We start from the raw sequence: 25,185 nt of genomic DNA, 5'->3' as shown, positions 1-25,185 counted from the left end.
TTCACATAATGCAATCACGGTTTCATGACTTCAGAAAAATTTCTGACGTAAATAATGGACACACAACACTCTGAACTATATATTAGCAATGATAAAGAGCTAATATGGATAATATATTAATACTTTGTAAAATGTTCTTATGGCATTTCAACACGTAAATTCCCCTGTTCTATGTTAATTTATTGCTTTAAAGGAGCAATAGCAGTATTGTGCTTTATTACAAGCCTAATGCCATAAACACAATTATAAAAGTTCTCAAATAACAAATGGTCTAGAGTCAAATGTGTGACATGAAATGTCTGAAAAAAGAACTTAAAGAATTTTCTTACATATTAACTAATTTTAAGTGTATTTTAAATATAAGTGTTAATCTGTTTTCTGTTCACTATAGGAAGTTGCTAAAAAAAAAGTATTTTATTTAAAAAATAAATCAAAAGCATCATATTGATCCATGTAAAAAAATTTATTGAACAACTCTGTGCCAGATAATATTCCAAATGCGGAAGATAAAAACAGTAAACAATATCTTTGTACTCACAAAGCTTAGTGCCTACAAAGAAAAAGCAGAAAATATAAACAAGTTAGCAAGACAAGGTAATTTCTGATAATGATGTTAATGTCTTTGATAATGTCAGGGGAACTACTTTTGCTTATTAGTACATATAGATTAATTTCTTGATGTTTAGATTAGCCAATATACCATTTTGATTTCTAAATGCTTGTCACATTTCTCTAATTTATATTAGAGAATACTAATACAAATATTTTTGTTTAAGTGAATAAAACAAAATTTTTATAAGTGCATTAATACTCTTCCAAAAGTTTTTATGTTTAGACTTTTGGATAAAGGTGGATCCCTAAAATGTCAAGTTCTCACTAATTTTTAAAAGTTTAGTTTCACACAAGCAATGTTCCCTTTGAAGTACCTGCTGATTGACACATTAGGGATTAAAAGTAGAGACTGCTTTTTTAAGTTTTGCTTTGTTTTATTTTGTTTTAAAGTCAATTTCTCATGAAACAAATCAATGATTGATACATTGGCCTGTATTTAAGAGCTGATCTGCTGAGATGTTTTCCTAGTTTTACAACTGAGTGTATATGGCCAATAATAAGACAGTAAGTAGCTAGGGTTATGGGATTCCCAAAGAAAGAGAAGCAGGCATAGATTTAGGGACACAAGAAAAGCCATTTTCAGCCTAAGCCATTTGTAATCTAAAGCCTAGTCACAAAGTTTGTCCTTGAACAGATCTCAGTAATTAATGATCTTAAGGTAACAAAAGAATGTGGGAACAAATGATTGTTATCAGGTAGAGAAGTAACAATCAGATCAGATCAGTTGCTCAGTCGTGTCGGACTTTTTGCGACCCCATGAACCTCAGCATGCCAGGCCTCCCTGTCCATCACCAACTCCCGGAGTTCACCCAGACTCATGTCCATCGAGTCAGTGATGCCATCCAGCCATCTCATCCTCTGTCATCCCCTTCTCCTCCTGCCCCCAATCCCTCCCAGCATCAGGGTCTTTTCCAATGAGTCAACTCTTCGCATGACGTGGCCAAAGTACTGGAGTTTCAGCTTTAGCATCATTCCCTCCAAAGAAAGCCCAGGGCCGATGTCCTTCAGAATGGACTGGTTGGATCTCCTTGTAGTCCAAGGGACTCTCAAGAGTCTTCTCCAATACCACAGTTCAAAAGCATCAATTCTTTGGCACTCAGCCTTCTTCACAGTCCAACTCTCACATCCATACATGCCCACAGGAAAAACCACAGCCTTGACTAGATGAACCTTTGTTGGCAAAGTAATGCCGCTGCTTTTGAATATGCTATCTAGATTGGTCATAACTTTGCTTCCAAGGAGTAAGCGTCTTTTAATTTCATGGCTGCAGTCACCATCTGCAGTGATTTTGGAGCCCAGAAAAATAAAGTCTGACACTGTTTCCACTGTCTCCCCATCTATTTCCCATGAAGTGGTGGGACCGGATGCCATGATCTTCATTTTCTGAATGTTGAGCTTTAAGCCAACTTTTTCACTCTCCACTTTCACTTTCATCAAGAGGCTTTTGAGTTCCTCTTCACTTTCTGCCATAAGGGTGGTGTCATCTGCATATCTGAGGTTATTGATATTTCTCCTGGCAATCTTGATTCCAGTTTGTGTTTCCTCCAGTCCAGCGTTTCTCATGATGTACTCTGCATATAAGTTAAATAAACAGGGTGACAATATACAGCCCTGACGAACTCCTTTTCCTATTTGGAACCAGTCTGTTGTTCCATGTCCAGTTCTAACTGTTGCTTCCTGACCTGCATACACATTTCTCAAGAGGCAGATCAGGTGGTCTGGTATTCCCATTTCTTTCAGAATTTTCCACAATTTATTGTGATCCACACAGTCAAAGGCTTTGGCATAGTCAACAAAGCAGAAATAGATGTTTTTCTGTACAATGTCTTCCTGTACAATGTCACGAACCTTATTCCATAGTTCATCAGGCACTCTATCTATCAGATCTAGGCCCTTAAATCTATTTCTCACTTCCACTGTGTAATCATAAGGGATTTGATTTAGGTCATACCTGAATGGTCTAGTGGCTTTCCCTACTTTCTTCAATTTAAGTCTGAATTTGGCAATAAGGAGTTCATGGTCTGAGCCACAGTCAGCTCCTGGTCTTGTTTTTGCTGACTGTATAGAGCTTCTCCATCTTTGGCTGCAAAGAATATAATCAATCTGATTTCGGTGTTGACCATCTGGTGATGTCCATGTATAGAGTCTTCTCTTGTGTTGTTGGAAGAGGGTGTTTGATATGACCACTGCATTTTCTTGGCAAAACTCTATTAGTCTTTGCCCTGCTTCATTCTGTATTCCAAGGCCAAATTTGCCTGTTACTCCAGGTGTTTCTTGACTTCCTACTTTTGCATTCCTGTCCCCTATAACGAAAAGCACATCTTTTTTGGGTGTTAGTTCTAAAAGGTCTTGTAGGTCTTCATAGTACCATTCAACTTCAGCTTCTTCAGTGTTACTGGTTGGGGCATAGACTTGGATTACTGTGATATTGAATGGTTTGCCTTGGAAACAAACAGAGATCATTCTGTCGTTTTCGAGATTGCATCCAAGTACTGCATTTTGGACTCTTTTGTTGACCATGATGGCCACTCCACTTCTTCTGAGGTCTTTCTGCCCGCAGTAGTAGATATAATGGTCATCTGAGTTAAATTTACCCATTCCAGTCCATTTCAGTTCGCTGATTCCTAGAATGTCGACATTCACTCTTGCCATCTCTTGTTTGGCCACTTCCAATTTGCCTTGATTCATGGACCTGACATTCCAGGTTCCTATGCAATATTGCTCTTTACAGCATCGGACCTTGCTTCTACCACCAGTCACATCCACAGCTGGGTATTGTTTTTGCTTTGGCACCATCCCTTCATTCTTTCTGGAGTTATTTCTCCACTGATCTCCAGTAGCATATTGGGCACCTACTGATTGGGGAGTTTCTCTTTCAGTATCCTATCATTTTGCCTTTTCATATTGTTTATGGGGTTCTCAAGGCAAGAATACTGAAGTGGTTTGCCATTCCCTTCTCCAGTGGACCAATTCTGTCAAATCTCTCCACCATGACCCACCCGTCTTGAGTTGTCCCACGGACATGGCTTAGTTTCATTGAGTTAGACAAGGCTGTGGTCCTAGTGTGATTAGATTGACTAGTTTTCTGAGTATGGTTTCAGTGTGTTTGCCCTCTGCTGCCCTCTTGCAACACCTACCATCTTACTTGGGTTTCTCTTACCTTGGGCTTAGGGTATCTCTTCACGGCTGCTCCAGCAAAGCGCAGCCATTGCTCCTTACCTTGTAAGAGGGGTATCTTCTCACTGCCGCCCTTCCTGACCTTCAGTGCGGGAAGTAACAATAGCAAAGATTATATACCAGTTGTTAAGACTCCCAGTTTTGTTTGGTAAGATTAGCCTGAAGCACTCAGTTACTGGATCAACCAGAACCTAAAGCATAATGGACATGAGTTTGAGCAAACTCACAGAGATAGGAAAGGACAGGGAAGCCTGGTATGCTGCAGTCCATGGGGTCAGAAAAAGAGTTGGACATGATTTAGAGACTAAAGAACAATGGAAGAATGATGATGCTTTTTCTGAACCTCCTGATTTCAGTTATACTAAAGCTTAGATTCTAGATTTTTTGCCCCAATTGTATACTGAATTCTCCTTGATGCAAGCCTATTCATGAATATGCATATTTCTTTACCTTAAAACTTCCGCAACTTTGTTCTTAGGGAAACACTGCTTTGGGTAGGATTTCCAGTGTTTCCTTTATTTGCTGCAAGTATCAATAAGAAATCCATTATTTTCCTGATCCTTATCTTGGTTGTGTCTTTTGGCTAAACACCTACCAAGAGGCAAGCCCAGTTTTTCAGGTAAAGACTCTTTCTAAAAAGTTGACAATTTGTAAACTACAAAATAAGAAAAGCTTCTCCTGAGATTGATCTTCAAAAACAAGTACTTGTTAAGTGTTTCATTTCTTTCACTCATGTTAATGCCAGCATAGGAAGATGAGGGTTCAAATTTTAAAACAAATCAGATCTTGACACAATCAAAGCCAACTGCTGCTGCTGCTGCTAAGTCACTTCAGTGTCCGACTCTGTGCGACCCCATAGACGGCAGCCCACCAGGCTCCCCTGTCCCTGGGATTCTCCAGGCAAGAATACTAGTGTGGGTTGCCATTTCCTCCTCCAATCAAAGCCAACTAGAGATATTTTAAGAAAGTTCTCTATTAAGTTGTATATGAAGGTATAATAAGCTTATGAAAAAACATTTTCTCCAAAGGCCATTCATTGTGTTATTCTTAGTCATATGTGACTAATATTAATTATACCTATCTGTAACAGTGTTAGAATTCTTCATTACTTGTGCTGTCTCACTACAATTAGGTTCTGCAGTAAAGGTCATCCAAAATTCTTATTTAGTTATATGCTAATCTCCTTCACCATGTACAATGTCTCTGTTAGGTCCATCAAAATTTGATTTGCTAACATCAACTATAATTTTACATCAAGATTCATTTGAAGACTCTTATTTTCTATCTGCCTAATAAGGAAAAATATACTTAAGGATACAAACATATACCTCTATCCTCTCCATGAGACTGTTGCTTTTACTCTCTTAATTACCACTACTCTCTTTTCTGACTTTTTCAGCTATTCTGCTTTCTGACTCAGATTTCAAAAGAAATCCAGAAATCCCTTACTTATTGCTGTTTTCTTTCTTTCTTTACTTCGCTTTACTTTTTAAAGTGAAAAACATCTCTAGATCCATGAGATATAAATCTTTCATCATTGATAAAACACGACAAGATGAAAAGGATCTTTGTCAGAAGTTTCCAAAGGAGCATTTGGAAAGATAAAATGACATGCCAAGTAATCTACTTGCTGCCACTGATTACTAACAGTCAATGCCTGAGATTAATCTTCATCAAAAATAATTGTGAAGAAAGCCTCTTCTTATTCTAATGCTAGATCTCTAATAAATAAATAAATAACCAGAATAAATTACGAAAAATGTGTACAATATTTTTGGTGCTAATTCTGGAGCCTAAGTCCAAGAAAATAGTATATTGCCAGAGATGTGTTTTAGTCTCTTCTTTCCAATTTACCTCTAAAGCAGTAAGCGATTACAGAGTTACAATATAGGGTTTTGTATTTTTGACATTTAAGAAATGAAATAATCTGCACACTTTCTGTATCCTGGGAGGAAAAATAAGCTTAAAATATACTCACTTTATGATTTAAATATGTTTCACCAAATACCATGCTTTATTTAACGTATGGTGTATTTTTTTTTTTTTCTTTTTTTAGAAATAGGCTATCTACAAAGGACTGGTCCAATGACAGTGCTGTTTAACTTTTCGAAAGATAAATCTGGCATTTAATATATTAAAGTTAAGTATTTTATTATTAGTATTGCTGTCAAAATGTCAACTTTCAAAAAGTAGAAATTATAAACTATATTATTGAGCAAGCAGATATGGCAAATCTATGAATAACTTTCACAATTTCTTTATCTAATCCAAGATTTACTCTCATAATGACATCCTCTAAAAGTTAGAAAGTATTTTTGCAATATAAAAAATTGACACCCAAGACAAAAATACTGATTTTTTATCTAATCCCAAAGTGTTTATTTACTATTCGTTTTCTTCACAATTAAGCTTATGGCAGTATAAAATGGGAGTTACCTAATCCTTCTTAGGAAGTTTTTCATTTGATATAAAATGAAGGTATTCTTGTGAATGAATAATCTCAATTCCTTTATGCAGCTTTCCCAATCTGAACTCTTATTTGACAAATGATTAGCCACTGGTATCCATCTTAATACTTGTGACTTTCATTTTATTCCAGGAGACCAGATATGAGCACAGAAGTATAGCAGCACTTTCACTTAGGTTTATTAGCCTAGCAGATGTTCATCTCAGAGATTATCTCTCTGCACTGTAAGACGACATGCCATGGACCCATTCTGAAATTCCACATTGATTCTGTCTTCTAAAGATAAAAGATTTCAGAGAGAACAGAAAACACGAAGAGTTGTCTATATAACATTCACTTTTCTATTAAAGATAAATCTTGAACATCTTATGATAAAAATAGTAAGGAGGGTTTATTATGTCAGGAAAAAAAGAACATAAGTCATTTTTGTCCCCATTCAAAATGATAGAACTATGAGTCTACAAGAAAACATATGGGTAGAACTCTTGAAGTACTTCATCCTTATTTTATGTCCAGATTTATATTAGAAAATAAATTACACGATACACTCTTATCTAAAGGTATTAAAAAATTAAGAAACACAACTTACAGGATGACTTTTGTTGGAAAAAGCTGCAACCCTTTTAAAGTTTTCTCATATCTGATTCTCTAAGCCTAAGGGTATCCAGAAGTCAAAATTCTTACTAAGAAAATATACCCCCAAAATACCAGTATACCAAAAATACATGAACAGTGGAGTAACTTTATTTGTTGTTATTTAGCCTGAAATAAGAGACTTATTTGGACTATCAAGTACCACGAAGATCATAAGACAAAATTAACTTAATATCTAGAAACAAGAAAAGATTAACTGATGGCCTAATTGAGGTTACTTTTCTTATATGTAAGTAAAGTAAGCAACCAATTTATTTTCAAGGGAAAGTTTTACTTTTCTTTGTTTAAAGTTTTAGTTGATTTTTTTTTTTTAGTATTTCAAAAATACAATTAAGTTTGCCTTGAGCTTATGCATTTTGTGACATTTTTATATTAAATCAACTTTGCACAAAAATTCCACCACTTTAAATTTTGATTAAACCAATCATAAGTATTTTTACAAGTAAAATAGCCAAAGAATTTAAAAACACATAATAATATAAATATTTGAAGATCTCAGAATTATATATAATAATTTAAATGATGAAGAAATAAAAAAGACATTTTACACTGTGCTATAGCTTACTGCTTACGAAGAAAGTTTTTATCTGCTGTACAAAAATACTGCTGAAAAGAAAAGATTCAAGATCAATATAAACTTCATTGGTTAACAAAAATAAGGCCACTATAGACCAAAACTATACCTTACCTATTGTACAAAAGTGTTTAATGAACTGAGAAAAGAATCAAAGAAGTCACTAAGACACAAAGATGACAGAACAGCACCACCTAGTTCCCTCTAGAAAAGTTCCAAATATGTATGCCTCTCTGATTTACTTTGAAAAATTGAATATACTTTCAAAATAAATCATTTTCTATACAACTACACTCTTGCAAATCATTACCTGCAACAAAGCATTTACTTGAATTGCTTTAATTTTAAAGTTTCCTTTAAAATATAAAGAAAGCAAAATTAAAGATAATAGTTAAGCTGAGGTTTTTCTGTCTATGCGATGTATAGTTGAGTGAAATCCAAAAAAACAAATCACTAAATACAGCACTATACAGGCTAAACCACCATCATTATGATTTCCAGAGTATATATCAGTTTTTTAATCTTATCTATTACAAGATACATATCACCTACTCCAGGGATCCTACTGGCTAGTGAGTGACACTATCCAAAAATACCATACAATCTCTTAGAAATATGACATAATTTGCATATTGAAGCCATCAAAGTTAAATATTAAAGAAAGCAATATAAAGATATCAAGAATATTTGTAGCCTGTTTGTATGATTTTGCATTTTCTCTATGACACTTAAAATAATTGCATGAAATTCACTTTATTAAAAACATTTAATTGTATCCTATCCATTCATGAGCTTTGTTTACCAAGTGATTAATATTTCAATCATATTCAGAGAGATTCAGCAGGAGGAAATATTTCAGGAGCGACATTTAATCGGCACTCTCAAGAAGCCACATTACAGTAGTACAGGTTTTAATCAGGCACGATGTACTGTAATATAAGCAAGGGACGGAGTTTTAATATATATGACACAGTACAAGGAACATTGTTTCTAGATAGGACACTTTAAAAATGTTTTCCCTGAGGCATCAGCAGCTCTTTAAATGACTGTTGCTGGTAACATCAGAATTGCTCAAGCAGAACTTCAGCTCTAAAAAACTAAATATTGTTGCTTGTTACATAGATCCTTCTCACAGACCTCTTCTCCCCTACATTCCCTCCGCTGACCTGGTCATCTACAGTTCTGGCCCACTGATCCTTTATGAAATTAAATGAATCATCCTCTTGAACAAATCAGTTAGAATAGAGTGTGCTTAAATATTTCTTGTTCACTTGTCAGCTTCTTTCAACTTGTATTAATAAAGAAAGAAACGGCATCATACTGAGAATGTTTTCAGGATAAACGACTGAAGGAAATGAGAGCTGTTTAATCCAACCTTAAGTAAAAATGTTAAAAGCCCAGTGAGGTTTATAATATTGTTGATAAGCCAGTGATTTCATATCCTCATTGATATATCCGCATTTTGTTGCTGTGGAAAAGATATTAGCATAAATTTTTTTTTTTTATTTCAGAAAAAAAAGAATTAAGGCATTATAATATTTTGATTTGTTTATTCTGTGTCTCAGTCACTAGAGTATAGGCTCCGTAAAGTTAGAAACTATTTCTATCTTGTCTACTTGTATATCCAACGTTTACAACACTGACTTCAAGTACATATTTGTTGAAAAACGAATCAATAAATGAATGTTATGTTTAAGAAAACCAGTGGCTATGAAAAATAATATGATTGTAGAAATTTTTACATACATGTAAATTAAATGCACAGAAAAACAAAACTGAACTCAAAATTAAAACTTAATTCAATCCACTCCCCAATAAAAATGACTAACATATCAACAGTTTACTAATTTTCAAAACTGATTTATGGATGTAATTTCATTAAAAAATAAATGTGTGGCCCAAATTCAGGCTGATGGCCACAAAATTAACTTATAAAACTCACTGACCTAGGGGAAAAAAATAAGTTCTGAAATTTATACAGACACATGCATCAGAATAAGAGTCTCTTAATGTGTAAAAACATTAAATACTGAATAATGCTTGAGTAGCTATTAAAAATAAATTTTAGTAAAAGGTATTTTAAGAGCACACATTTCATGTTATACTGACTGCATTTTAAAAGATCTTTAGGTGGAAAGTCAAAAAGAAAACACTATTTTTTTCAGTGTGTCATCATCCTTAAGATCCTATACAACATAGTGCTGAAGAACAGATTTGGTTCCAATCTCTCAATCCACAGATGAAAAAACTGAGCTGCCAGAGAAGTATCTTACTCATCTTCAAAATGGTGGCATGGCTTTGATAAGAACTTTGGTCCCTTGATTCCTACCATTACATCTTGATGCTGTAGGGAAACTTGCAAAAATCAAAGTCTAAAGTTAGTCCAGGGGTATCTCTGGACTTTCACTACAAAATAAAAGACATTCACCAAGCTAACATCACTCCCACTCCCACACTAAATGTATTTTAATATGGCAGTTGATGATATTCCACTCAAGGATTATGGGTATCCATTATTGCCTCTATCACCAAATCGCTCCCATTCTCCATCTCTGTACACCAAAGATGATGAGAAGCTCTCAGAAGGAAAGATTCCTAATGCCAAATCATGTTTACTCTATTTTATAGTATGAGCATGATAAAATGATAAAAAAATTATCAGTCTTTCCAATCTATCTGTACCCAACTGTCAAACATGGTTGACATATTATAAAACACTATCACTTCCTTCAAAGATAACCTGTTTTGCCTTGTTGGTAGTCTGTATCTGAACAGTCAATAAAATTAGGTAAAGCAAAACAAAAATTTAAAGTAAATTTGACTTCAATGTCCTCTATCAGACCTCTAAAAAATTATGAACTTATCCCTCTACCAATATCTTTACCTTAGCTATTACACAGAAGTGAAAGGATACAGAGAATTAAAATTCATTTTTTTATATATATATAAATTATATATATATAAATTATAATTATATATAATATAATATAATTAATATTATATATATTTATATATATAAAACAAGCCAGTGGACAAGAAACTATCCTCTATAAATGTTTCTTGACCTTTAAAAATTCATTCATAAATATTATAGAACACACAACTTATTATTCATGCTAGTTATCATAAAATCTTTTTATATAAAGACAATGCAGTTTAGTACAATATCATTTTGGTGAATATTACGGAAGTTGTTCCAAATTTGGTGACCCTACACAAGAATGTTGATCTGAAATGCTTTAGCATTTAAAGTGACAAAGGTACTTCCCTTATATCAAATTGAAAATTCAATTTCTGAGTGGGTCATTATGACAAAAATGCTGAGATACATAAAGGTATGATAATTCCATACATTTCCAGTGTTTCAGATACTATATAGTTACACATAAAAAATTAAAATATGTGACTTCTAATCATAGATTTATAGGAATATCTCAATATAATGAATAAAATTCTGTAGCATATTAAAATATTTTTTTATAAAAACAGTGACAGAGTCAACAAAGTTAGTTCCCAAACTATCTTCCCTTTTTGTCACTAGGCTCTGAAAAGTGGATCATCAGGGGCTGAACAAAAGCCACATTAAAGATGAAGTTATCCTTGCCTGACTGCTACATCATACTGACACATCTCCATATAAAGCAAGATTTTAGATACAGAAGTTATGCAAGAATATAATTCTTAAAATTAACTTTATAAAGTGGCAGCAGCTCTCAATGAATTGAGATAGTTTAATCTACTTTGAATATCTGTTAACTGAATGTTTATTTCTACATGAATTGATTTGGCTTCAAATGAATCTTAACACAGCCTACTTAACTTTCTTTTGAATGCCAAGAGTCAGGAAATAGTCAAAAATCAAAAAGACAATGGTAAAATTGATTTTTTAAATTTGAAAGAACTATGTAACTTTTAAGAAAAACTACATTTCTCTGGGACATTTTCAAAAAAGCATTCTTAAAACACTTTATGTGGAAATAGAGTCACTACAAATTGAAGAAAGTCTTTTCACCCCTGGAGTTCAGCACTAGTAACTATATTTAAATTCTCTTAAAAAAAGTAGTAAATATTTCCATTCTACCTCCCACTGTCTTCAAAATGTAAAAAGAAAACTAAATCAAATTCAACCACAGCAAACATGTGTCCTCAACTGTAGAATTATGGCTAAGCATTTTGTGTATATATATATAATTTATTTAAAAGCCCTTTTAAATAAAATGAATGGAATCTTCCTGAGTTAAACTGAGAAAAATATACCCTGAATCTGTAGGACTACTCAGAGCACCTTTACTCTACAGCTTGGCAATAACAAAAGCAGGTCAGTCCTCACTGATAATCTGGCAGATCAAGGTCAGTCTGTAATTCCTCTTTGTTTATACATTTATCCAGAAATACTAGCTACTCTAAATAGAACAATAAGATGATCTGACTTCATATTTACCCAAAGTCACCATCAGGAATATTTTAGGGGCCAGGAATTGTAAAAAAAAGACAAGAGGTTACATTGCCCAGAGAAATCAGGGAGTTCAAAGCCATGATTCAAATGTTTTCAGGGCAAATTTGAAGTGACTACCTTAACTGAAAGGAGTGATTCTACATTTTTTGTGAAGTATGTCATTATTAAGCATGATATTTCTTGGTATCCTTTTTTTTCTTCTTCCTGTAGTTTAAAATGAAAATTGATTGCAAATATTTATTCTATTCAGAATACTGTATTGGCATTTTGGCAATTATTAGTACTTAAATATTATTTGGAACCAATTAAAAAGATGTGTCAAGATTAAATAGACTGGAAGAGAACTAATCAATCAGTGAAATGAAAACATTAAAAAAAGACACAGGCCAAACATTCGATTAGGCACCTGAAATAAAATGAAGACTAAAACCTAGTACTCTAGGGGCTTATAGTCCACTAGAGGAGACATTCAAAATGCTATAAGAAAAATCCATGTAGGGGTTATACAGATCATAACATAGGCAAAATAAAGTGCTTAGTTCTCTCATAAACTAAGAAAACATAAATGCTTAAAATATTCAATAAAGGGCAGATGGTAATCTTTTGTCTACTAAAACACATCAGATTCTGGTCCAAAATTCCCATGAAAAAAACTCCTATGTGTTCCTGAATATTAGCATTTTTAGCTACCATTAATAATAATATGGTATAGAAAATAATTCAGTTGTGTAAAATAATGAAACAAAAATTGGTTAAAATTGTTAGTATATTAACTCATAAAATGCTTTTATACTGTAATGATCAGAAAAAAGAAAGAATGGTTACATTTACAAGTTAAACTTAAATTTTCTGATTATATATAACACACAAATACAAGCAAATCAAGGGGTACAATTAAGATAAGTAAACTTTTAAATTCATGCAAGGTAGGAAAATGTCCTCCTTATAAATGGTGACATGTACTAAAATGGGCAAATTATTGCAGCTATCCCTCCACAAATGTAGTCTCAATATATACATATTTTCCTCTTTCTCCTTCTCTCTCATTCAACATTCCTATATATTTTCACAGTTCTCCACACTGCATCTAAATCAAAAAGTGAAAATATGTCTCAAATTTGCCAATGCACTGACATTTAGCAGCCCATGAAGATTGCAGACTATCAATACCATCTAAAAATCTATAGCCTCAAATAATAAACAGTATAACTTCAAGATCCCACCATAGCAAGATGTGTTAATGGGCTAGTTAGGGAATAGAGTATTGATTTAGGAACAATTTCTGATTCTTCTTTTTATTTGGGAGAGTGAAAGGGAACAATTCCTATTCGGGATAAGGGATACACATTTTCACTCATTATTATTTTTTTTTTTTCAATCCCAAAGCAAAGAACTATTTAGAAATAACAGACACTGTATTCTGTATTACAATGGTGAATCTCATTCTGCCTTGGCAGAGTAACTAGTTTAAGTGTAGAAATGTGAGTAACTGCTTGCTATACTAGAGTCATAGATATAAGATTGCCTTCAGAAACATCCTTCTCTGAATACCACCTACACATTAATACATGACAGTGAACTTACAGCCAGACCCCTGTTCTATCCACATGATCCCTGAAAAGGCTTTGAAATGAGGACACATGCATAATTAAGGCACAGTGAATATCACAGTACATGTAACAAACTAGAGTATTATGAATCCTTAGGGAAACCTCATAGAACTAATACATTTTCTAAAGAAAGCTGCACATGAGTAAAGAGAGCCTAAAATGCTAATTAGATCCTCTCAGTGAAGGCTATAGAAAAGTTGATTCTTGAATCCTGAAGTTGGGCACAGAATGGAACATTTGTATACAGAAAGACTGAAGGGTGGGGGAGAAGAATTTGGCATAAAAGCCCTTCAATAGATGATTTACATAATTTTTGAGAAAATAAATGAAGCAAAATAAAAATGTAACAGTGGGTGAATTCCAAACCTCCTGAAAGGGTTAAGTAGGAGAAGTGATTTCCTATTAGAAAAGGGTTATGTAACAACAGAGGGAAATACTCAGCCTAGCATATGCTAATTTAGTCGGCTTTGCCAGGCGTTTCTGTGTGTTTGGCTGGCTGACTCACATTCCTTCCCTCCTCTTTTTGCCATTTTTATTATGAGACTAAGGAGGCTGAATGCTCACAAAATGCAATAATAACAATAACAAAAACAACTAAAAGCACATTGTATGTGTTTTATCTTTGCTAAAACACTGGGATACAAGCCTTGGAGGTTGAAAGAAAAAACACCCAATCTGGATGTATTCAGTACATAGGTTTGGTAAGATTCCTTTTAACTGTTTTTCACTCCCTGTGAATTTATTTTAATGGGTCTTTCAGGTTGATAGAACAGTGCAGAGTGGGGTATATTATATTCCTAGAGAGTGTAAAGGAAGCTGAGTTACTATTCAGACTTCGGTCCATAAAATATAGATTGCAATAAGGGAATGACAAATCAGAAGCTTACTGTGCATTTTATTTGCTTTTAAATACAAATATTCTAATCATCCCTCATTGCAGCCTGTCTACTACTTAAAATTAAAAGCAGAAGACATATAAAGTATAAGAAGGAACGGAAGGTAAAGGTGTCAGGACATTTTCTCCTGGGGCGATATAGGACAATCTAACGTAAAATATGAATTTATTACAAAAGTAGAAACATATTTTACGCACCATAAATTTTAGGCTTTGATGTTTGAGTAAGCATTAAGGGAGGCACTTGCATCTTTAAAGGCAAACAATTTTAGCAAAGAAACAAAATATTCCCTTACAAGAACAAATTAATTGGCTTTATAAATTACACTGAATCAATATAACAGTTATACACTTAGCAGTCGGCAGCACATCTTTCTCAGGAAAGGTGCTTTCTTAACTCGGTTCTCCAAGATGACTTTAGATAAACAATGCACCGTTACCATTAATAAACCATCATCAAATCTATAAAACTAGGGGGGTTATTTAGCCTATAAAATGACTTTTATATCTGTATGTGTAGTTATTTGCACTATATGATTACACTTAGCTTTAAGTTTTTTTGTTCCTCAAAGCAAATAAATGCTTATTCTTGTTTTCTAAACAATCCCTAGTGACGTCAGCATGTAACCCCTAGAATAACTGCTTAACTGTGGCTAAACAGGGGCATCCCCGTCAGCATTCAAATGGCTGAAAGATAATTTCAATATTCAAATGAAAACGATTTGCTGACTCAGAAAGAGTAATTCCCAATGCTTAATAATAACTGTCTTAATATTTACTTCAAAGACTTCTGAAATAGAATGTGAATAATTAATGGCCAGCTCTTTCCAAGGCAGATCTCCTTACAACCTCAGCCCTGCCTCTCTATTCAGGTAGCAGTAGGTTCTCATCACTCAGTTTCTCAAACACAAAGAAGATCCAGAATAAATGCTCAGCTCTATTGCAAATTCAGAAACTGTAAACCTTGCGTGTGTGTTTTTAAGTGGAAAAGTTAATCACTGCTGCAGCCTAAAAAAATGAATTCAAAAAATACCTTTTTTAACCTTCAGAAATAAGGTTAAATAATCAAAAACAAAATAAACTTTTCCTTTTTCCTCACACTTCATCCCTGAGTGCTCCAAACTCTAATTACACGCAAAATTATAAAGATGTTCTTCAGACCTAAAAATAACTGTACATTTTAGGCTTGTACATATGTGCATATATAGAGATAAATGATTGAGGAATATTTCCTTTCTCAATAATTACATCTCTGATTTTGGCATTAATATTTAACTCATACCTAATTAAACAGAATATTTAGTTTCCTAACATATATATATATATGTATTACATATTACTAAGATAAAACTATTTCATATCATCTAAAGAAACTCACTGAACACATAAACAGGACCAATTGGACTCATTTCTAGGATGAAAATCAATATGCATAATATGCTCAATTATTTTGATAGCAAATGGAATCAAGATAAACAATGCTACACTAGTTATTGTCATCTGATAGGCTTCTTTTATAGTCTGCCCATAATAATTGCCCCACAACTCTTGCTTTTATTAAGGAACATATTTGATGCTTTGCCTGTGTGATACATAAAATTTTTTAGAAAGGAGATATTCTCTACTGGTTTGATGTTAACAAAAATTCCAATCTATGGCACTAAATAAATGGTAAAAACATACATTGAACAATTAATTCCTATTTCTTTTAAGACTACTGTATTCTCCCCTAACAGGAAATGCTCTAATAAGGAAAAAAAAAAAGCAACTAACTCCTTACTCGCTAAAGGAAGAGAAAGATAACAGTATTTGCCAGCTCAACATTCATTAGGTCCAACACATGTAAATAACTGCATAAGAATTAGAATTCTTAGAAGCCTTTTAGAATGCATAAGAATTCTATTTTAACTTTGCTATTAATTTTCATTAAATTGAACTGTGGTCCTGATAGTTTGCAAGATAATTTCAAGTTTGCACAATTCATTTGATGAAAATGTTGATAATTTTGTTAGGATTTATTTATTACATTAATGTCTAAACAAATTATATATTCTCTCTTTAGCTTTGCCATGAGCTCAAGTGATTAGAAATACTCTTTGGATTATTTCTGGTCATGAAGAGTTGAAGCATGGTTCATGTCCACTACAAGCTATGAAATATGAAAAGACTTCCTATTTCAGTCACGCCACATGACTGCTTTCCTGCATGCGTTCTGCCTGCCGCTGCAGAGCACATTAGGCCTGAGATGCCATTTGCATCATCACACAGCAGGGGGCTTCAGCTGCCACAGCTCTAGGTTAATCCTCACCCACCTCTTTACACAAGGAATTTGCAGAAGATGTAGTTTTTTGATACTACAGAACTACACTCCAAAAATGTTTGACATTTTCAAATAAAATGTTGGTAATGAACTTGTCATTTTAAATATTTTAGGTTAAATCAGTAAATTTAAATCATGTCTTCTCTTTTTTTCCCCCCTCATGAATTGAGTTTGTGATCTTATGCAAATATCTTGATTTTTTTAATTATGGAAAAGAAAAAAATGGGTAGGGAAATGTCATGTCAAAGAGCAACTGATCAAATTACATTCATTTAAAGATGTATATCAACAGCTATCACTATGATAATTTTCTACAGGAAAATTGTTTCCTAAACCAATAAGACCTACAAAATGTTAAAATTAACTCATATATGTGTGTGTGTGTATATATATATATAATTTAACAAAGTATGACTGCTGATGTGTTATGAAAAGATACCTCTTAACTACATCATACCTAACTAAGATATACCTATCATTCAAACCAAAACTATTTATTATGCATTTACTAAATTAAGAATAAGTAAAGCTCAGGGCTTGCCCTCAAGAAGCTTAATATAAACAAGGTAGCAGAGTTGTTTTTAGGAGAGTAAACAAACCTGTAACTGACAATTCCACAAAGGACTTCTGACTTCAATTTGTGAGTTCTACTTCCTTGATTTGTAACTTCCCTTTTTGCTGCTTCCTCACCTACTCAGCCAGTTGCTACACAATGGGCGATTTTGCCAAGAAGGTTTAATGAAGTCTATTAAAACAAGGACTCTCTATCAATACATCTCATAGAATGCATGTCAACATAATCAAATAAAACAATAATATGATATGTCTATGTTATATTACAAATGTACCCCAAATCCTTCACAATAGATAAATTTTACTTCTCTCAATCATTTTATACCCCATAGACTCTTTATTTTTAAAAGAAAATTGATTTCCATTTGATGTTGATTTCAGGCCATTTTAAAATGCATGCTTAGGATGTCTTCCAACATTATTGCACAACTATTTCCTGTTTAAGTGATTTAAGTAAGTTTTTCTTTAAGAAAAATGACTATCTCATTAGTTAAGTCTGGGAAAAATATTTTTCACGTATTTGATCTTCTTGTGGAAAACGCAGGAAGAGACTATCTCGGTTGATGCTTACCTTTGTCATGTTGTATTACCAGAGTTCTACTAGTTGTAGACACAAGGGAAAAAACAACAAAATAAGCTTCCATATCTTGATGCTAAATTAGTCTAGGAACTCCTCATATTTGCAAAGAGATTTTCTTAATTACTAAGTGTCTAGTGTTTGTTTAAGTCATAGTCATTGACTTGTGTATAAAACCTACTTTTCAAAGTTTCCACTGTTAATCAAAAAAAGGGAGGAGTGAGCTGTATCTCAGGAACTGCATTCAGCATAAAAGATGAGCTCATCATGACTAAGGTAGAAGTAAAGAAGCGAGAGAGACACGCTTTTAGGAAATATTAAGTTATCAGTATTTTATTTAGTTTGTATGTATATTTTGCATTACCACATGTTTTCTAAAAATGTAATGGGAGGTGCATGACACATACTGAGGCAAGTAATATGCATGTTGAACAGACCTTTAACTTGAGGATCTTTCTTTTTACACACAACAAATTACTTACTACAATGTCCCACAGTAAAACACACACATCCACAAACCCTAAAACCCCAAAATTAGTAGTGGTGTTTTTTGTATAAGACCAACACTGAACAAGGAAATAAAGTTCTCAACAAAGTCAGAATCTCTCTATGCATGTCTATTTTGCCCTTCTTTCCTTTTTGTCCTTTTTCAGATTGTTTCCTGTGCTAAACAAGAGAGTCTCCATCTTTCCAGTGTCGCTTCAGGCATGGAAAGGAGCCCAGCTACAAAGAGGGTCAGCAACTGAACTGAATCTACTCTGTAGACAAGAAGAAGTCTTAGTTACAGGTGGCAAGTTTTTACACTCCTCATTCTAAAGAAATTTTTTTTCTCTAATGTGTCCCTTGCCCTTGCCCAGCTTTTTCCTCTATATCTGATAGAGGAAAATTAAAATAAAATAAAAAAGGGTGCTGTATAGCGTAACGCTGAATCAAATTTTGTTATCTAAGTAGTCTACATTCCAAGTTATACTCTGGTCAGAAACATGTTTATTTTCTATCTAACTATTCATTGCCTAAAGACTTGTTGAGGACGAACTAGTAGATGTTGTAGAATAGAACTATTTAAACCTTTTTTTTACAAAAATTCATTTTATCTTGAATCTTACCACTGACTTACCACTCTACATATTAACAAGCCAAAAGACTGAGTTTGCTTCCCAGGAAAAGTAAAAAAAAAAAAAAAAATGGTGACAATATAAAACAGTGAAACCACAGGGAAGATGTGTTAAATTGAGTCTTCCTGTCTAAAATGATGCATACTGCAAGAAAGGGGATAAATACAAAGGATAAATACATTGATTAGTATGACTTAAGTGATAAAACCACTGTAGTGCTGATAATGCTAAAAATAAGAAGCTGTAGACAGACTGCCTACAGTATTTGCCAAGTCATAACTACTAACAGGCAGAGCAGACTACCCCGGGCCAAAATCAGTTGCTCACTAGTTCCCCCGCTACCTCTCCTTCCTTGTACATAGGAAAGACCTGCTAGATATTTAATCTATGTCCAGGAAATCAAGCTTTCATTCTACAACCTAACCAAGTCCTAATAAAACAGTAGAGTGGTGGGAGAAACATAAACCTGGACCCTGAAGCAACGTTTTTAGCCAAGACCAAGACAAGGAAGGCACGAGCAATTTGTTTGAGCAGGAACTGACAGTATCAACAAAGTGTGATGTGTCTGTGGAGCAGTGTTTGATAAATGTGAGGCAGCCATAAACATGAGAAGACAATCCAGTGGGGCTTTGTGCCTCCTCCCACTTCTGGTTTTTTTTTTTTTTTTTTTTTATCCCGCCCCCCCTTAAATCCTATTCTCTCTCTCCTTTGGTGTATTAATACAGCCATCTAAGGTGCTCAGAAGTACACATATATCCTTGAGCTGGTTCTCTTTGCCTGGTTGCTGTGATAGGACACTTATTTATTTATTTGGGCCTGCCGCTGGTGCTGCTGCTGGCTGCAGTGGTGCGTTTGCTCTGGTATACCCACACCCCTTCCACCCTTCTCCCCCAGTCTGCTGTGAAAAGCAGCACTGTCTTAACATTTGGTGTACATACTTAATAAAAGAAACCCAGGCCCTTAATAAAAAAGAATGCAGCTGAAGGAATCTCTCTGAGTAGAGAAAGAGTAAATCCTCCTTCAGGCTGAGAGAGATAGACAGGGAGAGAGAGGCACCAGCAGACAGTTATTTTGCAGTGCACTGAATAGACAATTCACAGGGAAATGTTGAAGGCAGAGAGGAGGCGACCCCCAAGTGCAGTCCGTTGCCCACATGCTCTATAATAAATAATCTTGCACCAGCCCAGTAGTGTGTGCAGTGACGTGCCGGGGCCAGCATACACAGATTGGCAGGGAAAACACATCCAGTGGTGCCGAATGTTCATCACAATCACCAAATTAACTGATTTCCCCACATCACACTCCCCTTACCCGGCGTGGTGCGCTCATGCGCGCGGGACGCACACACACACACACACACACATACACACACACACAGCAGAGCTGAGAAATGCAAGTTACTGAGAGGTGAAGTGGGGTCTCTAGGAGGATGTTTAAGGACGGATTAGAAACCCAAGTAATGTGTCAGCCACCGGATTACTTGCGCGAGGGTGGGGGTGTAAGCGCTGAGGAATGGGACCAGAGGGTGGGGGTGTAGGCGCTGGGGAATGGGACCAGGCGGCGTTAAGCAGGAAGAACAGGCTGTCTGCCTTTTCTCAGGGATTCTGGCACATGACAGATCAAAAATTTACATCAAACATAAAATACACAAAATTACCCCGAAATATTCCAAGAAATACCTCTGCAAGTTTGGTTAGCTAATTCAGGAAAATTCTGCCCACTATCTCGTCTTTCACATTCATAAATATGCATAAATAAAATACGGTCCTGATCTATATCCTGGAGGAGGCTAGGAAACAGGATGCATTCCAAGAACTTGCTGAAAGATGGTTCATTGACCTCATTTAAATCCTCCAAAGGCCGATTGGGTTTTGTATGCCTGTGGTTCTATATGTCTTACTTTCAGATTCCTTTTACCCAGGGACAAATACATTTGATCAACTTATCTCTCCTATAAATACACAAATGATGACAGAGAGGTTAAAGGTGGGCAAAGATTTATGAAGAAATCAAGAGTCATCTATCTTAAAAAAAAAAATCATATGGACCATAATTTCACATCCATCCTCCCTGTATCTCACATTCAAGCCACATCCCTACACCACTCTCTTCAAAGCAACAATCTTCTGCCTTACAGCCCCTGCCCACTCAGTTCTAGCATGCCGCCTCTGCCTCCACCACCACCCAAAGTGTGCTCTTCCCAGGCACTTTTACTCCATACATTGCCATGCATTTCATAATCATCATCGTCCTCCCACTGCACACAACCTCCTCCTCCCTCCAAAAGCAAGGATCTGGCGAAAAGTGCACCCCAGTTCGCTAGCCAGTCTGCATCCAAGCCCAATGATTTGCATAATAACAGTGTTTTGTGCGGTTTCCCTCCGCTGCGGTCACAGGGGTTCTTACATTTCACCTGAAAGGATGATATTAATTACGGAAAAGAAGCGTCAGAGAGCGGGATGGAAAGGTAGGGAATCTAAGCTAAAATCCCTTAGCACTAAAGTAACTGCCAGGGTGCACACATTTCTTGGCTTCGAAAAAATGAAAAAGAAAACCACACGGGCTGAATAATAAAAAGTCAGTTTGTTGATAAAGTGGCTTTGGGTCTTTTAATTCTTCCCTTCCCCTGGCCCTCTCTTTTTATTTCCTGCTTTATTTATTCATTCTTCCTTTTTCCTTTTACTCTTTTTCGTTCTTTCTTTTTCTTCCTTCCTTGCTTATCTCTCTTTTTCGTTTTTTTCTTTTTTCTTTTTTTTAAACCTCAGACAGTCTTCTCTCTTCCTAGGTGAATGACACGTCTCACAACACATCCCCCCCCCCCCCCCCCGCACCTCCCCGCCCCCGGGGATGTTATTGCAATGCACACGGTGCCGCCGCTGCTGCTGTTCTCGCCGTCTCGGCAGCTCGCTCCCAGGCTCTCACACACTTTTTAAAGGCACACGGATATGCTGATGGTGGGAAGAAGGGGCAAAATAAAGGCGACACGAAGAGGGGGAGGTTAAAGAGATGACAAGAGATGGAGAGGGTCGGTCGGGAGCGTGATGTGGGAGGCGGCTGGTGGGGGTTGGTGGGAGGGTGTAATGTTCAGAGAAGGCACAAGTTGCCAGCCAAAAGGCGTGGGAGTGTGTATGTGAAGGGTGAGGGGAGTGCTGGCGAGCATGGAGAGTGAGAGATGTAGGAAGCTCAGGTGAATGAAAAGGCGAAAGGTGCCCGTAAGGGACTGACTACCGAGACAGCAGGGTTGAGCCAGCGCTAGAGATTTGAGGGGCTGGAGCAAACTGCCACTGCCCCCTGCCGCCCCGGGAAGTAGGGGGAGGGGGTGGAATTCGCCGGGGACTGGGGGACTGTAAGGGGAAGAGTGGAAATATGGGGTGGAGTGAGGATGATGGGGAATGGGCGTGAAGTTGATGCTCCCCGCGGCGGGGCGGGGATTACCTTGTAGCAGGAGCCCGCAGACACTGTAGAAGCGGAGAACGGCGCTGCGTTTCCAAATCATGGTCCCTTTTCTAAAGGGTTGAGAATGAACGAGGTGGGCAAAGAGATGCTGGTGAGCAGGGCACCAGAGTGCGGGGCTCTGCCGGTGTCTCCTTCGCGGAGCCCGCCGGACCTAGGGTCCTCGCCGCTGCGGTGCTCGAACCTGCGGACGTGGATCAGATGGCAGCAGCAGAAGCGGCAACGGCGAAGCACCCGCAGAATGAGGTTTCGCTGGGCAAAATAGTTTCTTTTCCTCCTCCTCTTGCTGGTGGTGCAGCCGCGACAGTCCTTCTGCCAGGCACGGGTTCGGAGCTTGCCTTCCTCCCGGCACGCACCCGGGGCTGTCCGAGCAGGTGGTGCAGGGATGCCGGGGTGTCGGAGAAGATTCAGACGAGGGCTGTAAGGAGTGGGTAGGTCACGCAAGGGAAAGGCGGGGAATAAGGGGAGCAAGCAAGCAGCAGCCGCCGCTCGCGCTTGAGGTGTCTCGGGGTCCTAGGAGGGGAGGTGGCAGCGGTGGAAGCGGCGCTAGAGGCGATAGCGGCGGCGGCGGCTGCTCCCGGATGCTCCGGCTGCAGCAGCGGCGGCGGCGGCAGCGGCAGCAGCAGCGGCGGCGGCAGCTCTACAGAGCACCAGACACAAGGGCAAGCTCAGCACGGTGGAGGCCCCGCCCCCACCATGGCCAGGGACAGACACCGCCCCCCGACCAATGGGGACACCCCCGCCCACCAGGCCTAGCCAATGAGAGAAAGGGATGGGTGGAGACAGGCGCCGGGAAAAACAAACAGGCTTCTCAAGGACCCTTCGGGCAGGAAGAACTGAATCCCCCATTCACACACCCCGGCGGGTCTCACCTCCTTGGAGAGTCTCAGCCTAACTTTCTGAGACGGCGCCTTCTTTAATAAGTGCCTAGCATTCGGGAAGGGTTCAGCCAATCGCCACCGCGAGGGGGCGGGGTTTGCCATGTCCCCAGCAGGTTCTGGAACCCGTGGTGGTGCCTGGGACAGGTCTTGGGTGCGAAGTTCTTGTGCGTATTTGGACTCCTAGAGCAGATGGTGGCTGCACCTGCCCACTCACCAGCTGCAGTAGCTCTCTGAAGCTCCCAGCAGCAAAAGGGAAAGATTTAAGAGGACGTGGGAGAGGCTAAGTATAGGGAACAGAACACCTACCTGCCTACAAGAACTTGTGTGAAAAGGAAAAAAAAAAAAAAAAAAAAGAGTTAGGGGTGGAAGAAATTAAGTTTTTGTTGTTGTTCCTGAGAATTTGATTTAATGTAGACATAAAATCTCAATAGAGGCCAGCGGGTGACAGTATTCTTTCTGTCAGTACTGAGATCAGGTAGGTCTAGGTTCAAATCCCATAGCTGTCACTTCTTGCTTCACAATGTTTGATGATTTTACTTGAACATTAAAATCTGAAACCTCATCTGTAAAACAGGGATAATAATAGAACTTAACTCTTGAAGTTATACGGGTTGAAGTTATACGGATTGAAGTTATACGGCCCTGGATTGCTACAGGGCCAGGCATCTGTAAACGCTTTATTAAAGGAGACTTTAGCGCGGTTCAGTGAGATTTCTATAATTCAGGATAGCACAAAATCTTAGGCAATCTTCCCTATGTGCCTTAATTGTAGCCTTAAGGAAGGGACAAAAAACATAACTGTGCTTTTTTCAAGGACCTAACCAAAGGTGGTCATGGAAAGAAAATTCAGGAATCTGGAAAGAACCATCTCTATAAATCAGCACCTGGATGTGCCTGATTTAGAGGAGGAGATATAAATGAACAGGACATAAATTAATCAGAAGTTGTGTTTCCAAATGAGCTTAATTCCAGGCTTTTCCCTATGACCAGTTTTTAATCGGACCAAATTAGCAGATGATAGACTAGTTCAGTAGTGTTAAATCAGTCACACCATAAATAGTCTGCTTTGTTCAAGAGACTACACAATAGAAACCTGCAAGCAAGGAGACAGAGGGAAAGATGAGAGGCAGGATCAATATTGAGGCCCTTAGCTCTTTCTCATTTGTTGCTTACTTAGCCACAACCTTTTACGACCTCACCCTTGCCTTTTAACTAATGACCCATTCATTTCTATGTCCACCTTTCTCCCCAGGTTCTCAAAATTAAGGAGCAAAATGTCCATAATAAAACTGAAAGTGGACTCTAGAAGAAAGAGGATATGTGAATACTCTTATTATTGTAAGAGACAGTTGCCTACTGTGAGTTTTAGCTGTTAGGCAAGTCAGCAAGTCCAAGGATACTGCTATCATTTAAACTATTGTGAGCACCAAAAGGTGAAATTCTAATCATTATTGACTCATGCTTTGTTTTGTGCCAGGGAGTATAAATAAAAATAGAACTGCCAAAGAAGTTAGGGTTTCTTTATTGACACAGTAGTTAGGGTTCCTTCGTTCTGGTGCACAACCTGCTGTCAGCTATATGATTGTGGGCATGTACTCAACTTCCCTGACCCTCAATTTCCTCAATGATAGTATGACAGAGCTGTATTTGATGACTTCTAAAGTCTCACTGAGTTAAAAAAAAAAAAATCATTATTCTAAGATTGCTATATTCAAGAAAGTGTCCCAGTTGAACATAAGTAGCTCAACACTTGTGATCAATACTCAGAAGCAAATCATGTTTTTGTTCTTGTTGGTAACTACAAGAGAAATTAAGATTCTG

At 36.9% G+C, this 25,185-nt stretch overlaps 1 protein-coding gene across 2 annotated transcripts in view; it reads right to left on the bottom strand.

Moving 5' to 3' along the window:
• The window catches only part of CADM2 (cell adhesion molecule 2), a 1,273,609-nt gene extending 1,250,480 nt beyond the window's left edge, over positions 1–23,129 (bottom strand). For both annotated transcript variants that reach the window (XM_027551660.1, XM_027551751.1), the window contains exon 1: positions 22,466–23,129. In XM_027551660.1, coding sequence (XP_027407461.1) covers positions 22,466–22,526 — 61 coding nt within the window. In that variant the 5' untranslated portion in view covers positions 22,527–23,129. The remainder of the gene's footprint in view (positions 1–22,465) is intronic.
• Between the last annotated feature and the right edge of the window lie 2,056 nt (positions 23,130–25,185).

The sequence above is a fragment of the Bos indicus x Bos taurus genome, chromosome 1, assembly GCF_003369695.1.
Source record: "Bos indicus x Bos taurus breed Angus x Brahman F1 hybrid chromosome 1, Bos_hybrid_MaternalHap_v2.0, whole genome shotgun sequence".
Classification (NCBI taxonomy): domain Eukaryota; kingdom Metazoa; phylum Chordata; class Mammalia; order Artiodactyla; family Bovidae; genus Bos; species Bos indicus x Bos taurus.
The sequence above is the reverse complement of the archived record's forward strand: the minus strand, read 5'-3'. Positions and strand labels throughout refer to the sequence as shown.